General features: G+C 38.3%; 3 protein-coding genes across 3 annotated transcripts; 2 read left to right on the top strand and 1 right to left on the bottom strand.

Moving 5' to 3' along the window:
- Positions 1-500: 500 nt before the first annotated feature.
- LOC103961209 lies at positions 501-1772 on the top strand. Its single transcript, XM_009373743.3, has one exon. It carries the CDS (start codon positions 501-503, stop codon positions 1770-1772), a length of 1272 nt encoding a protein of 423 aa, XP_009372018.2.
- A 2057-nt stretch (positions 1773-3829) lies between these two features.
- On the top strand, positions 3830-6450 carry LOC103961216 (galacturonosyltransferase 8). Its single transcript, XM_048566784.1, has 3 exons — positions 3830-4110; positions 4300-5550; positions 5907-6450. The coding sequence occupies exons 1-3, from the start codon at positions 3910-3912 to the stop codon at positions 6180-6182; spliced, it is 1728 nt and encodes a 575-aa protein (XP_048422741.1). The 5' UTR covers positions 3830-3909; the 3' UTR covers positions 6183-6450.
- A 1165-nt stretch (positions 6451-7615) lies between these two features.
- Positions 7616-11098, bottom strand: LOC103961224 (nuclear transport factor 2). The gene is made up of 10 exons (XM_009373761.3): positions 10919-11098; positions 10410-10477; positions 10170-10307; positions 9713-10001; positions 9318-9625; positions 8968-9133; positions 8745-8866; positions 8591-8650; positions 8301-8361; positions 7616-8204 (listed from the first exon to the last, which is right to left on the bottom strand). Exons 2-10 carry the CDS (start codon positions 10464-10466, stop codon positions 7912-7914), a joined length of 1494 nt encoding a protein of 497 aa, XP_009372036.2. The 5' UTR covers positions 10467-10477; positions 10919-11098; the 3' UTR covers positions 7616-7911.
- Between the last annotated feature and the right edge of the window lie 3520 nt (positions 11099-14618).

Genomic DNA, 14618 nt, shown 5'->3' with positions numbered 1-14618 from the left:
GTTAGGTAAATCCAAATTAGAAAAAATCATGCTAGTAAAATCAAATTTTACAAGTTATATAATGTGCTACGAATAGAAAGTAGGCACGTTAATTAATATTTAAGTAATAATTTAATCATTAATAACCACGTGATTTACAAAATTTGATCTCCGTTGTATTACGCACAAACGGCACACATAATTGGATGGTTGTTGATGGGAAGGAAAAGCAAAAGAAAGTTTCCAGACATGTTCTTTTTTCTTTGCTTCTTTTGATTAATCTAAAGTTACTTTTTAATTGGTTAATCTATCACTCTCACTTTCGTAATCTTCATATATTAATTCCCAGTCTATTTCCTTTACTCACGGCGCTCTCACTTCCAATCTCACTCACTCTCTCTCTCTCTCTCTCTCTCTATCCCCAACAAACCACACAAAACCTTTCTCTTCTTGTTCACCATATCACTATCCATCCATCCATCCATCCATCCTTCTCAAATTTTCTTTCCTTTCTTAAGAAAATGTCAGAATTTTCTTTCCAACCAAACACGTCCAAGAAAATCAAAATCTCTAGTCTTCTTCTCGCCGACTTGTTCAATCTTTGTTTCTGCATTTTGTCGCACCCTCTTTACTTCTCCTACTTCATATTTTTCTCACCCTACCTCCTCAAGCTCCTTTCTTTTCTATCTCCTCTTTTCATCACCACAGCTCTTCTTGTGGTTGCCTATCTAACGGTCCAACACGAAGTTGCTGATTCCAAATCGTCGAAAGTCAAATTGGGTTGTCTTGTCACTGCGTACCAAACTGTTTTGGAAGGTTTGCACAAGTTTAGAGTTGATGACAGTGATGGCGGTGATCGTGATCATGATCATGAAGAATTCCGGTCTTCCGTGGAGCTTGAAGCGTATAGAATTGTGTTTGACACGTCCACGTTCGAAATCAACGAGACCCCAGCTGAGAAAAATTGCTCACAAGTCTTTGAAGCACAAGTTGAAGATGTGTCAAGTCATGAAGCTAATTGTGCTTCTGATGTTTCTGATGCTGCAAGTGATGTTTTTGACGACAAGTTCGAAATCCCAGCTGAGGCATTCGTAGAAGAAGAAGAAGAGAATTGGCCAGAAAACTTGTGCAAAAAGGAAGAGGAAGAAGAAGTGATCAAGCCACCACCAAGCACAGAGTCCAAGAAAGTTGAAGTACAAGAAGTAAAAGAAAAAAGGTTTATGAGAAGAGGAGAATCCAAGGATTATTTGGGTGATGGAGGTGAGTTAAATTCCAAATTATCCAGGGTAAATTCCCAAACCCTAGGAGCAAATCTTTGGGAATCCAGGTTAAATCCCCAAACCCTTGGAGCAGATGTAGGAGAATGTTACTACAACATGAGTCCAAATCTTGGAAGTTTTGGATCAATGAGGAAAGAGAAGGAGTGGAGAAGGACACTGGCATGCAAGCTTTTTGAGGAGAGGCATCAAAATGTGGATGGAGGAGGAGGAGGAGGAGGAGGAGGAGAAGGGATGGACATGCTTTGGGAGACATATGATGAGACAGAATCATTAAAAGTGGTGAAAGGTAAAAAAAGCAAGTCAAAGAAGGGGAAAGATGGGAAAGCTGAAAGCAATGATGGTGAAGAGGAAGAGTTTGATGGGCAATTGTGCTGCTTACAGGCATTGAAATTCTCAGCTGGGAAGATGAATTTGGGGATGGGAAGGCCTAATCTTGTCAAGTTTTCCAAGGCACTCAAAGGGTTTGGATGGTTACACCATGTCACCAAGCATGGCAAGAAGGGGCACCATTGATACCAGTTGGTCAGGGCAGTGAATCAGCCTCTCTTGTCTCCAAATTCAAATCTCTTTTCTGCTAAATTAGAGAGCAGTTAAGAATATATTTCGTTTTGTCAAAAAAAAAAAAAAAAAAAAGATTTCTAAATTTACTTTGGTTAATGCTAAATTAAGTGGTAATTTTTGTGTGTACTTTGAGTAAGAGTATCACGAGTAAATATGTTTTGTGTTTCATGATCTAGTGCTTAAATTAACTATAAAATCAGATTGTTCCTCTATTTCCATCTATCTCTTTCTTATCTCATCCTTAATCAAGTTTTCTAGTTACCAATTTATTTGCTATATAAAGTTACTTAAGAAGTCAACTCATCGTGTACAATTTAGGGTTGGTGTATGCCCGAACGATTTTAAAAAGAGCGGCCCCAAGCTAACAAAGCTTCTCGCTTTGTGAGGGTCGAATTGGGTGACGTCTATTGTACACAGCCTTATTTTTACTTTATAAAGAAGTTGTTTTCACAACTTGAATATATGACATTTCCATCACAAAAGAGCAACCTTTCTACCCGCACAACTTTAGCTAGTGGTTTTATTTCAATGACTTTGGGTCATTCATTATTTACGTACCATCTAGAACATATAGTGAGTGCATAGAGGTTCTTTGATATTTCTCTGGTCTTGGTTTTCTAATAATGGAGTTAAGAGGATGCTCTTTTAATGATGAGTCCCCTTGGGTTATAAAAAGTCACATGCTATGCTTTAATTGTTTGCAATATAACAAGGTAGGGTTTTGTGCCCCCAACTGCAATGGTATGGAAAAATGCTTTGATTCAATAAAGAAATTTTGCCCGTATTCAAAACGGATATTTCACATGTTATAGAATAAGTGTGAGGAATTTTTTTAACTTGTATTATAATAGGTGGATTACCGCTTGAATACCTAGTACTAGAAAAAATTTCTCGATTCAATGGGCCTCGTCAATCATCCAAACACATATATAAAGAAGGAATTTTTGTATTGGGAGTTGAACTAACAAGCGAATGTCTAAGACAATACACGAGGTCCCATTTTTATGTGTGGCCTATGAGTGACGTGATCCACCCGTCAGACCCAAAAAAAAAAAAAAAAATCATAATGGTATGAATGTCACAATGTATATGATACCCTTCAAGATTGCAACTTTTATAATAGCTTATACCTTGACGTTGTTCTCATTGAGAGTCCCATTAAGACTAAGACAAGAACCAATTTACCACTTTGAGTTGTGAATGGCCAAACATGAATGAAATTAGTAATATTATTAATTCACGTCAAAATAATTAACAAAGATAAATTAATAATATTACACGATGGTCACGCTTGAAGACTTTTATACAACATAGCAATTAATGTGGAGTCAACAATGAATCTTAAGAGCATCTCCAAAAGAGATGTCAAATTCAAAACAATTTCAGTTTGATGGCTGACTTGGCAATTTGACATATTGCCAATATTTTCCTTTGTGCCAAAATTTATTGCTTCATTTATGTTTTTTTTTCAAACAAAAATAATAAAAGTTGGGTTAAAAACACTTAAATATGATAGGCATTTAAGGTGAGGTAAGTTGAATGCCTTTGAAGATAAGAAAAAACTTATTTGACGCCATTGCTTCATGGCATCAATTTGGACGCTTGAAGTTCAGCCTTCTTCTTTGTGTCAATTTTGACATATCAATTAGAGTAAATTGTAAATCATTTATTATTGTTATAAGTCTATTTGACATTTTTAAAATCTACTTTGAAGATGGTCTAATTCAGTCATCTTTTGTTTTTTTTTTTAATCTTTTTCTTTAGCAATAACTGACGTTAATTAACAGATATTAAACTGCGTATTATGCGGTAGATTAATAAAGGAAGGTAGAAAATTTGGTGAATGCCACTTGAGTTAACATTGCGCAACTCCGGTGATAATGCGTAGTTAACTAATTAATGAACACCCAAATCCCACTAACCGACAAGTGAAAAAGTCAATTACATGGGCCCCACATGATTAGGTTTTAATGAGCACCGCCAAGTGGCAGTCGCCAATCCGCGTTTTACAGTTAACCATTAACAGAAACAAAGAATCAAAAAGTTAATGTCAGACTCCGAGTCCGAGACCGACACTGAGTCTGAGTGAATGAGAGAGCCTCACAGAGAAGCAACAACTCGAAAAATGCCGAACCTTCGAATCTCCGGCAGCGGTAGAGGAGGAGCCGCGCGGAGCTCCGTCGCCTCGTTCAGAGTGCTTGCCATGGCCATTGCAGTCGCCGTCGTCTTCTTCTTTTCGCTCTCCTTCGTCTTCGCCTCCCGAACCGACTCCTCCGATGTCGGCGACTCGGTAAGTGTGTCTCTACTGTTCTTTCACACTCTCGCTGCTTCAATGGAGTTTGAAGTTCATGATTTGTATTTCCCGATCTAATCTAATCGTTTTTCGTTCCCGCGCTGGAACTGGATTTAGTACCAAAGTACCAAATTTTCCAATAAAAATAAGAGCAATTTTTGATATTTTGATGGTAATTGTGATTAGGGTTTGGATTCCGGTTCGTTTGGTGGATTTGGATCGACGAGAAGGACCGTACTAGCTCTGAAATCGGACCCACTGAAGCCCCGACTGGACCAGATCCGGAAGCAGGCAGACGATCATCGGACCCTAGCCCTAGCGTACGCGAGCTATGCGCGGAAGCTGAAGCTCGAGAACTCCAAGCTGGTTCGGGTTTTCGCCGATCTCTCCCGAAATTACTGGGATCTCATGAACAAACCTGCCTATCGCTCCCTATTCGAATCAGACGCTCTCAACATTGACGAATCGGTGCTGCGACAGTTCGAGAAAGAAGTGAAAGAGCGAATCAAAGTTACTAGACAAGTAATTGCCGAAGCGAAAGAGTCTTTCGATAACCAGCTCAAGATTCAGAAGCTGAAGGACACCATTTTCCAAGTGAATGAGCAGCTGACGAAGGCTAAGAAGCAAGGGGCTTTCTCGAGCTTGATTGCCGCGAAGTCGATCCCCAAGAGCTTGCATTGCGTCGCAATGCGGCTGATGGAGGAGCGAATTGCGCATCCGGAGAAGTACACTGATGAAGGGAAGCCGATTCCCCCGGAAATTGAGGACCCCAATCTGTACCATTATGCTATATTTTCGGATAACGTGATTGCAGCGTCGGTGGTGGTGAATTCGGCGGTGAAGAACGCCAAGGAGCCATGGAAACATGTCTTCCATGTCGTGACTGATAAGATGAACCTTGGAGCAATGCAGGTTATGTTTAAAAGCAAGGACTATAATGGGTCACATGTTGAAGTGAAGGCTGTGGAGGATTATAAGTTTTTGAATTCTTCATATGTGCCGGTGTTAAAGCAATTGGAAAACGCAAAGTTGCAATCATTTTACTTTGAGAATAAGCTCGAGAATGCAACCAAAGACGCAACAAACATGAAGTTCAGGAACCCCAAGTATTTGTCCATATTGAACCACTTGAGGTTTTATTTGCCTGAAATGTACCCGAAATTGCATAGGATTCTATTTTTGGATGACGATATAGTGGTTCAGAAGGATTTAACTGGTTTGTGGAGGATTGATATGGATGGGAAGGTGAACGGGGCGGTTGAGACCTGTTTTGGGTCTTTCCATCGTTATGCACAGTACATGAATTTCTCACATCCTCTGATTAAGGAGAAGTTTAATCCTAATGCGTGCGCGTGGGCTTATGGAATGAACTTCTTTGATCTGGATGCGTGGAGAAAGCAAAATTGTACTGCCGATTATCATTACTGGCAAAATCTGGTAAGAGATTACTTTTCTTTTGGTCAAATTTGTGTTGCATTTTGAAATCAATAGCGGTATCTGATGTGTATATATGCATATGTTGTAAAAACTGCTTGGTTGTGCAAACTTTGTGCATTTGTTGTTTTTGTTGTTTCGAATCTGCAGCTTTTGGTTGCCGTAGTGGTACCTTAAAGGGATCCATAGTAAAGAATGTGCCACTAGCTGCAGTGAAAAAAGAAGGAAACTTACTCATAATGCTTTTTAGATGCTATAACGTCGTTCTTATAAATTATTCTGTTCTGCTATATCTCTGTTAATTGTGTGTTTTCCCATCTCTTGAGTAGCATTGACTAGGGATGTTGATCTTATTGCAGAACGAGAACCGTAGCCTGTGGAAATTGGGGACACTTCCGCCAGGTTTAATCACATTTTACTCGACAACAAAGCCACTAGACAAGTCATGGCACGTTCTGGGACTTGGCTATAATCCGAGCATCAGCATGGACGAGATTCGCAATGCTGCAGTGGTGCACTTCAACGGGAATATGAAGCCTTGGCTTGATATTGCCATGAGCCAGTTCAAGCCACTCTGGGAAAAACACGTCAGTTATGATATGGAGTTCGTTCAGGCCTGCAATTTTGGTCTTTAAACGAACCGGATTTGTTGAAGCTCTAGTTGGAGAATCTGCCAATGCTAGTCCTACAGCTAGTAAGCTATCCCTCTTTTGGATTCCGTAGTTGCTCGTTGCACGTTTACTAATTATTCTTAGTATAGGGACGATATGCATCAATCTAAGTGTAGCATACCTGTTTTCCATGTTAATCTAGGTCTTCTTTTTATTGTTTCATACAACTTAAGTTCACTTGGAAGATGATAATTACTGAAGTTGGTGGAAATTTACAGTAAACTGTCAAACACGTCGTTTGTTGTTCGCTTATTTCTGCCATATCATTGTGATATTCGGCTACTACTTACTACTAAGTTCTACCAATTTCCCCAAATTTAGTGAAATTATAAGCATCTCCCAGTCTGGATTAGCAGTGTTTGTACAAATTGTTAAAATTATCTTCAGATATTTTTACAAAACTTTGTGTGCATGGAGTATCCCTTACATTTCTATTCGTCATGGGACGGGAATCCAATTCTCGTCGAGGAAGGTCATCGGAATCGTTATTCTGATGTTGATGCTCAAAAGTTTGCTACTTGGAGGGATATATTATGCAAAAGCCTGAAAGTGCAATCATAGAAACAAAAATTTGTTGGCCAACATTTAAGCTCCATTGAAAACTCTAAAACCCATACGTTGGCCGATATGTAGGCACAACAACCATTCGCCGCCAACAAGTCAAAAGCACAGTTGCGATTCGCGGCCAACAAGTCAAAGCAAAGTTGCGATTCGCCACCAACGGACCAAACCAGAGAATGCGAAATGGAAATAGATGTGTACAGCGTTGAGTAAAATCCAAGAAGAGGAAAGTATGAAGAAAGCGGAGAACGCTCCATTTTTATTGAAATTTTCCCACACGATAAGCTTCTCATAGTTGGCCCACGATTTTTAGGTCCTTCAATTTACACAATCGAAAATTTTCGCCGTACGAGCTCATGTTAGTGTACCGCGAGGGCCTATTTGGACCATACTAAGCCGAGCAACATTAGCATTACCTAGGACAAGCCGATCCTGACTAGCAGAACGACTTGAGAACCAGTGTTAACGTCGGGGCTCAGGGGGTTCGCCATCCCCTTATCCCGGGCGTGCAAACAAACACTAGCGCGGCAAACCCTCGGGAGCAGCTCGAGCAGTCCACCTACCAGCCACACCATCTGAGTCGTCCGAGACTTGGTATTTCAACTGACATGGAAGGTAACATGTTTTGGTATGGCGGTGGGCTCTCCTACCCTAGCCATCGCATCGTTTTCCATTAAACTTTTAATTCTAGGTAGCCGTAAAATTTGATTCTACAAAAACATAGAAAGCTATAAACTCCATGACAGAGATCACGGAAACCTGCAACATGAGGCAGCCATTACAACAGAAAAACCCTAAACAAAAATATGAGCACTTCCAAGTTTCCACTCCTATCGTCATTTCCCAATTTCCATCCACATAAAAACCAATGGAGCTACAAACAGTTTATCCAAAATATAATAAGCACAAAATCTAACACCGCTATCGCCTCCAAAATAGCTTCGATATAAAAACCCGAAAATAAAAAAGGTTAAAAGAAAATCCTATGGAACATCCTAGGTGGCTGGTTCATCCGCAAAACGATCAGAAACGAACCTCTCAGTGCTATCCAATTAACTTCACCATCGATACACTTTCAAAGAAAAAAATTAATCTGTCGCCGTTTGTGACCAAACTTCAAAAGCAGGCGTTCTCATGCTGAGGCAGACACCTGTGGTGCTGTGCTTTTTGCTGCTGCATTAACCGCCACCCCACCAGCACGATTCACACGACCACCATTGTCAGACCTCTGATATCCATCTCCTCCACGGCCCGATGATCCTCCCCTATTGCTACTCCTACTTCCATAATCAGACTTGAAATCACCACGACCACCATTGAAATCGCCACGGCCATAAGCCCTACTACCTCCATAGCCTCCACGTCCTCTTGGTCCCTCAGTCCTGTACCCGTTCCCGTTGCCCTTCCCAGAAAACCGTCCCCTCCCTGCGTAAATAAAGAAAAGGATGAGCATAAAAAATTAGAATCAAGAAAGCTAGAAATAGACAAAACATAATGTTGGGAACACAAAATTCAACTCACCTCGAGTAGATCTCTTTTCCTCAACATAAACTTGCCGTCCACTGATCTCGATGGGTGAAGCCTAAAACACCAATGCAGAAATATTATTAGCACAATAACTTAAAAATCTCCAAGAACATAAAGACATTGTTATATCAAAAGGATTAAATATATATGCATTCATGATTCACAAGCAAATTTCTTGGGTTCTCTGCTATTCCGTAGGGTTCAAACAAATACAGCAATAGATATGTTCAAACGTCCAAGAAGCAGATCATAAAAAGGATAATGGGTCAATGTCTATTAAGTACCTCCATCGCACTTTGCACAGCACTTGCAGCCTCAAATTCCACGAAGCCAAAACAGAACCCCTGTTGTAATGATGAAGAGACAATTAAGTATATCATTCACAGAAGGATTGCCAACATCAAACAACAGACAAACTTGAGCTGATAAATCACAAACCCTTAGCATTCTAACTTGAACACCATTCTTCTTGATCTCTCCGAATTTCTTAAACTCGGTCTCGATTACAGTATTTGTACAATCCATTGGCAGACCTTTAATGTAGATAGAATGACCTTCAGCTGTTCACAACAAACAAAATTAACAATTGTATCAAACTAATGCATACATACAACATGTGCAACAGAAAGTACGTTAACTCGTAATACAACGAACTGCTCACCTTCGGGCTCTAAATTCCCATTTTCTCTGGCATTTGTGCTGGATACTGTTTCTGAAACTGGAGCAGATATTGGAGCAGTAGCCACTTGGTGCTCCTGCTTCTTTGGAACAGACCTCACAGGTGCTGGAGTAGAAAATGGGACAGTACTCTCCTTCATGATCTTAAGCTGGAACAATTGGTAAAGACCCCAAATAAGCATGAACAATAACAAAGAAAGTAGAAAAGTATTGACTTCTTTTATACAATTTAATTACAAAACTAATGAGAAATGTAGTACTACAACCAAAAACACATATCTAACAGATATAAAAAGATCTAGAGGCATGAGATGTTGCAAAACAGCTGCTTACAATTGAGGCATATGACTTCTTTGGTGCTTCAACTTTAGAGTTAGATTCAGCTTCAACTTTAGAACTAGACTCAACCTCAACTTTGGGGTTGGATTCAGCTTCAACTTTTGCGAATGATTCAGCTTCAACTTTAATCACTACTTGGGAATCATCAGGAATTTCATTGACGACTTCAGGTTCTGGTACTTCCTTCTCTTCAACAGAAACTACTCCATTTTCAGAAGGTTTGAACAGTTCCTCCTTGACAATGTCCTCAGGCACTGAAATCACAGGCTCCGGGACATGATTGTCCTGCAAAGCAGTAGCATCTGCAAAAAGAATATTCTCAAACTCAATTAGATTGAACCAAAATTACCCACTTGAAAGACTTAAAGAAGCAGCAGTTTAAGCCATACCATGTTTGGGAGTAATAGGAGGTTCAACTTCAACATCAACAACCAATCCATTGTCCTCGTTTTCAGGGTTGGAATCTTCAACATATCTAAAGACATCGTTCAAAACAAAGTAGCCTACGTCTTGTGGTGCCAAGAAAAAACTTTGAGTAAATGTCTTCCTTAAAAGGTCCTTTCCAGTTAAATACCCAGTGACAAGAACACATACTCCCCCATTGTAAGATTCTTGAGCATCCACAGTTTTGATATTTGCACTGAGCTCTCCGTAATCAAGTATCTTCTTGTTGATTTCCTGTCCAATAAAATGCAATAACACTCTCACAATTTCAGTGGACAAAATTTAAAGATACCCACAGCATAAACATCTACGCCACAAATACTGAACTTTAGTAACAATTATAAACATGATCTGGCGTAAACATGAAGTTGTCACAAAGGTAGGGTCTTGTAAGGAGCTTACCTCCATAGTGGTTGTAATGCTCATGATCCCATCATCTCCCGGACGACCAAGCTTACTGGTATCTTGGTAAAATCGATGAACAAGCTCAGGAGATTGTTCCAAGATATTGTAGTACTGAAGAACAAAGGCATTGCCAACCTATATTTAACAAAATGTTCCAACAAAATTCAGTTAGCAACCATCAGGATCCATACGGTAATCGATCATTGACAACTGTACACGTTTAATATCAATACATACAACGTCGGCAGTAGGAGCGAGACTCGCAGCTGGGGCTTGCTGCACCATCGTTGCCATCTCTGATCAACCTCCAGAACCAAACAAAAACAAAACCATTACATGTAGAACCATAAAAATTTAACTAGATCATTTATTCAAAACATAAATACAAAAATTACCAGCACCAAAAGAATTACTTTAAAAAAAAATTACATCAAACATATTTTCCTCAATTTAACTGAAGATACATTAACATATATATGTATATTCCTTAAATTAAATACATACTTTCCAAAATAAATATTAAGTGAAATTCAGCACAAGTTCGTACACTACAACATTTAAGCAAAAATTAAATTAAATAAAAAAAAATTGAAGCTCAAATCACTTCACTACAAGCTAAAGCTAACGAGTTCAGATTTCTAGGAAACAAAGGGAGATCTAAAGCGAGCGAAAATCAACAAAAATACACTTGAAAATATGCAAAGCGTAATGAAATGTGTTAGATTTGAGAAGAGAGAAAGAGTTACCTAAGCGCGGATCGGCGGAAGTGAGGTGAGAGAAGAAGAAAAGGTAGGCGGAGAGCTCGGCGACTTCTCTCACCTCCTCTCGGCGGCGCTTGGCGGTTTCTAGGGTTTTGAGCGGATCTCCAAGAGGCGCGACAGCGTTGGTACAGGAGGAGAGAGTGGGAGAGAGGAAGTGAGAAAAAGCGTTTTTGGGTCATTATATATGAGATAAGGAAATTGAAATTTTTTATTATTTTATTTCTCTTGCACAAATTTAAGTTTTTAATTTGACATTTTTACTTTTCATACACTTTTCATTAATTTTTATCCTTTGATCTTCATCTTTTAATATTTTTTAATTCATTCGATTTGATAGTAAAAAAATTAAAAACGTGTGAAAAGTTAAAAATGATATATAGATACCGTACCCTTTCAATTTAACTAATTCAATATTATTTAAAAAAATAATAAACAGTTTAGATTGGCCTTGAGACAACGACCAAGGCAAGGACAAGTAGTGTGGAAAAATCAAATGAATAAAAATTTGAGGACGGAAAAATTAGAAAATAAAACAAAGGTGGAGTCCTAAGTGCAATTTTTAATCTAATCCTCATTAGACAAAATAAAACTTAATTATGACTAGATGAAGCTCAGTAAACAATTTTTTTAAAATAAATAATAATAAATAAATAAAATATATATAGAGAAAAGAGAGAAGTTGGAAAGAAAATGTGAGGGAGCTAAAGAGATGGAGAATATGGGTTAAAAAAAAAATAGAGATTGTATGATGATATGTGGGGTGAGGTTTGAAAAAGATAACAAAATTTAGTTCGTGCACAATTACAGTATGGTTACTGCTCATGATTTTATTTTGTGATAGAAGAACAATTTGACTCTTTATCCTCTTTTGGATGACAAAATCTTTTTAGGTAATATAGATAAGGGAGTTTTAATGAAAAAGGTTTCTCAAAACTTTTAATTAACCAAAAATCATTTACTAATTTTATTTAATAAAAAAGGTTCAAAATTTAATGAAAATGATAAAAATTTTACATAACAACCAAAAAAAAAAAAAAAAAAAACATATACTAACGCGCGGTACATCACACACATACACTCTCTTCCTCACTTAACTGTACAACCTCTTTCTCTCTCTCCTTCTTTCATATATTCCCATGAATTTTTCTCTCTCCCTTCACCTCACCTATTCACATCAACTTTTTTTTTTTTTTTTTTTTTCACCTCTCCCCACTCTTTCTTGTTAACTACATTGAAGAAGTAGCAAAGATGAACAATTATCAAATCAAGAAATGAAGGTTCACAAAGAGAAGAGAAATGTGAGAACGAAATGAATGAAGCTTTTGTATTAAACTCAATGAACTAACTTTACTATCTGTTTACAATAGCTATATATAGCTGACTAGAAGACTAACTAACTTTTTCAACTAACTATTACATCATCCAATCCTTTACAACTGTTTTGATGAGCTGGCAGAGATGAGTTGGCAGTGATATATTCAACATCCCCCCTCAATCTCAACTGGGTTCCCTAGTTTGAGATTGAATGAGTGCTTTGACAAATGCAGAACTATGAAGTGCTTCTTGTCCATGTGCTTCTAGCCCTCCTGAGCTTGAAAATGCATTTAGCTCTCACTAACCTCTTAAATTCTCAACAATAATATCAAATTCCGAATTTCATATTTCTTCACCATAAGTGCACCAAAAAACCCAATTCTTCTCAACTCTCTAATGGGTTTCTGTAACAGTCAAATCACATTCAACTACATGATCTGCACCTTCCTCAAACTAACAGGTATTCAAAACTTAAATCCATACTTTGTAGCTACTGTTTTCTTTGCGATAAGGTTTCCAATATTTCACAATCAACATTCTGAGAAGACCTTCAATTTTCACAAATTCCAACAACAAGCATTACAATAACAGAAATCAAGAAACACAACCTTCTTGGGCAATCGGCCTTCAATGAAGAAAGGGAACAAGAACTGCACTCCAGCAATCGGCCTTAATGGAGTTGCACACAATAACAACAAACAAAACTTGTCAAGAACGTTACTTCGGCTATCGGCCTTTAAGGAGTAACACACAATTTCTGAGACAGAACTTTTTGCTCTGACTATCGGCCTTATGGAGGAAACAAATTGCATTCAACACACTATTGGCAAGTGGCCTTATGGAGTGCACAAATCACAAACAACCAAGAACTAATCACACAACAAAAAGGAATGGCTATCGGCCTTTGTATTCCTTCAACAATCTCGCAGAAAATGTCTATCGACCTTAACAGATAAACTTACATACAAGAAACCTTATCGAAGAAAACAAATTTTCATTGTGGCATTTAAGCAAACAGATAGAGTGCAGAATTTAGAAGCAAAACTTGAGACTCAAGCTCGTGATCGGAAAACCCAATCGGAGAACCTCCACCAAACCACCAAGTACCAAAAAACCCCGACGAACAGAAAGAAACCCTCAACGATCACAACGGAAGAACAGCCCCGAAGATAGAAACAATTATTCAAATCCTGACAAAATTATCAAAAGTGAGAAGATTTTGTGCCTTCTTCATTGAGACAATCAAACAAACAGATGGAGTGCACATATCTTTTCCCTGTTGAAATACCCAGATTCGACACCAAGAACAGCAAATCGTCCGACATAAACAGAGCAAGAACACAATTCACAAGCTTTCAAGAACCTGTAGCCTTATACGGTGCCCTGCAAGCCCAAGAAGCCATCGCATCACAAGAAATGCCTGAACGACGATCAAGAACAGAGTTCAACGCGACAACGAAAGAAACGAACCCTTTCAAGCACAACAATAGGATGATCCGGGACCATTCGACCATGTTCTTGGCATCAGAAACCATGTTGGAATTAGAATCACAGGCTGGCGATAGGATATTATCCCAACCCTAATTAACATCGCTCGAATCCAAAGTGGAGGACGGACCAAGAACACCGTGAATCAAAATTGGTCCATCAAGAAACAGATTCAGGTACCACACTTCTTCTCTCAGGCTTTCCTTTGAACACCTTGTGAACATGACTCAGGGTACTTACCTACCGACTCTGTATCAGAACAAGAAAATCGATCCCCAAAATCGATGAAAAGTAAAGATCGGTGAAAATCAATCACGTTGAGTAGAGAAATCTTTGATCACAGTCCAGAAAAATCAACACAGAAATAAAACAACGATCGTGGAAGCACCCAGAAATTTATCCGAACATCTAATGAAAATTTGGAAAGAACTAAGCTAGAAATAGATGAAAAATAATCGAAAGTGGAACCACCATAATCAATGGCGTGAGCCTGGTGGCTCTGATACCATGTTAACTACATTGAAGAAGTAGCAGAGATGAACAATTATCAAATCAAGAAATGAAGGTTCACAAAGAGAAGAGAAATGTGAGAACGAAATGAATGAAGCTTTTGTATTAAACTCAATGAACTAACTTTACTATCTGTTTACAATAGCTATATATAGCTGACTAGAAGACTAACTAACTTTTTCAACTAACTATTATATCATCCAATCCTTTACAACTGTTTTGATGAGCTGGCAGAGATGAGTTGGCAGTGATATATTCAACATTTCTCTCTCCTTTCACCTCACTCCATACACAATTTATTTTTTATTTTATTATTTGTTTATTTGACTATTCTTCCAATTGTTTTAGAGCAAACTAAGTAATAATGTTACAA

Source organism: the organism of the source record quoted next, unplaced genomic scaffold, assembly GCF_019419815.1.
Source record: "Pyrus x bretschneideri cultivar Hongxiangsu unplaced genomic scaffold, Pyrus_bretschneideri_v1 Contig10, whole genome shotgun sequence".
Taxonomy (NCBI): domain Eukaryota; kingdom Viridiplantae; phylum Streptophyta; class Magnoliopsida; order Rosales; family Rosaceae; genus Pyrus; species Pyrus x bretschneideri.
This window is presented reverse-complemented; position numbering and strand designations above follow the sequence as displayed.

Coding starts and splice junctions, on each gene's coding strand:
- LOC103961209 (XM_009373743.3), top strand. CDS start 501: ATGTCAGAATTTTCTTTCCAACCAAACACGTCCAAGAAAATCAAAATC.
- LOC103961216 (XM_048566784.1), top strand. CDS start 3,910: ATGAGAGAGCCTCACAGAGAAGCAACAACTCGAAAAATGCCGAACCTT. Junction 4,111..4,299: donor CCTCCGATGTCGGCGACTCG/GTAAGTGTGTCT, acceptor AATTGTGATTAG/GGTTTGGATTCCGGTTCGTT. Junction 5,551..5,906: donor ATCATTACTGGCAAAATCTG/GTAAGAGATTAC, acceptor ATCTTATTGCAG/AACGAGAACCGTAGCCTGTG.
- LOC103961224 (XM_009373761.3), bottom strand. CDS start 10,466: ATGGCAACGATGGTGCAGCAAGCCCCAGCTGCGAGTCTCGCTCCTACT. Junction 8,651..8,744: donor TTCAAGTTAGAATGCTAAGG/GTTTGTGATTTA, acceptor TCATTACAACAG/GGGTTCTGTTTTGGCTTCGT. Junction 8,205..8,300: donor GGAAAAGAGATCTACTCGAG/GTGAGTTGAATT, acceptor TTATTTACGCAG/GGAGGGGACGGTTTTCTGGG.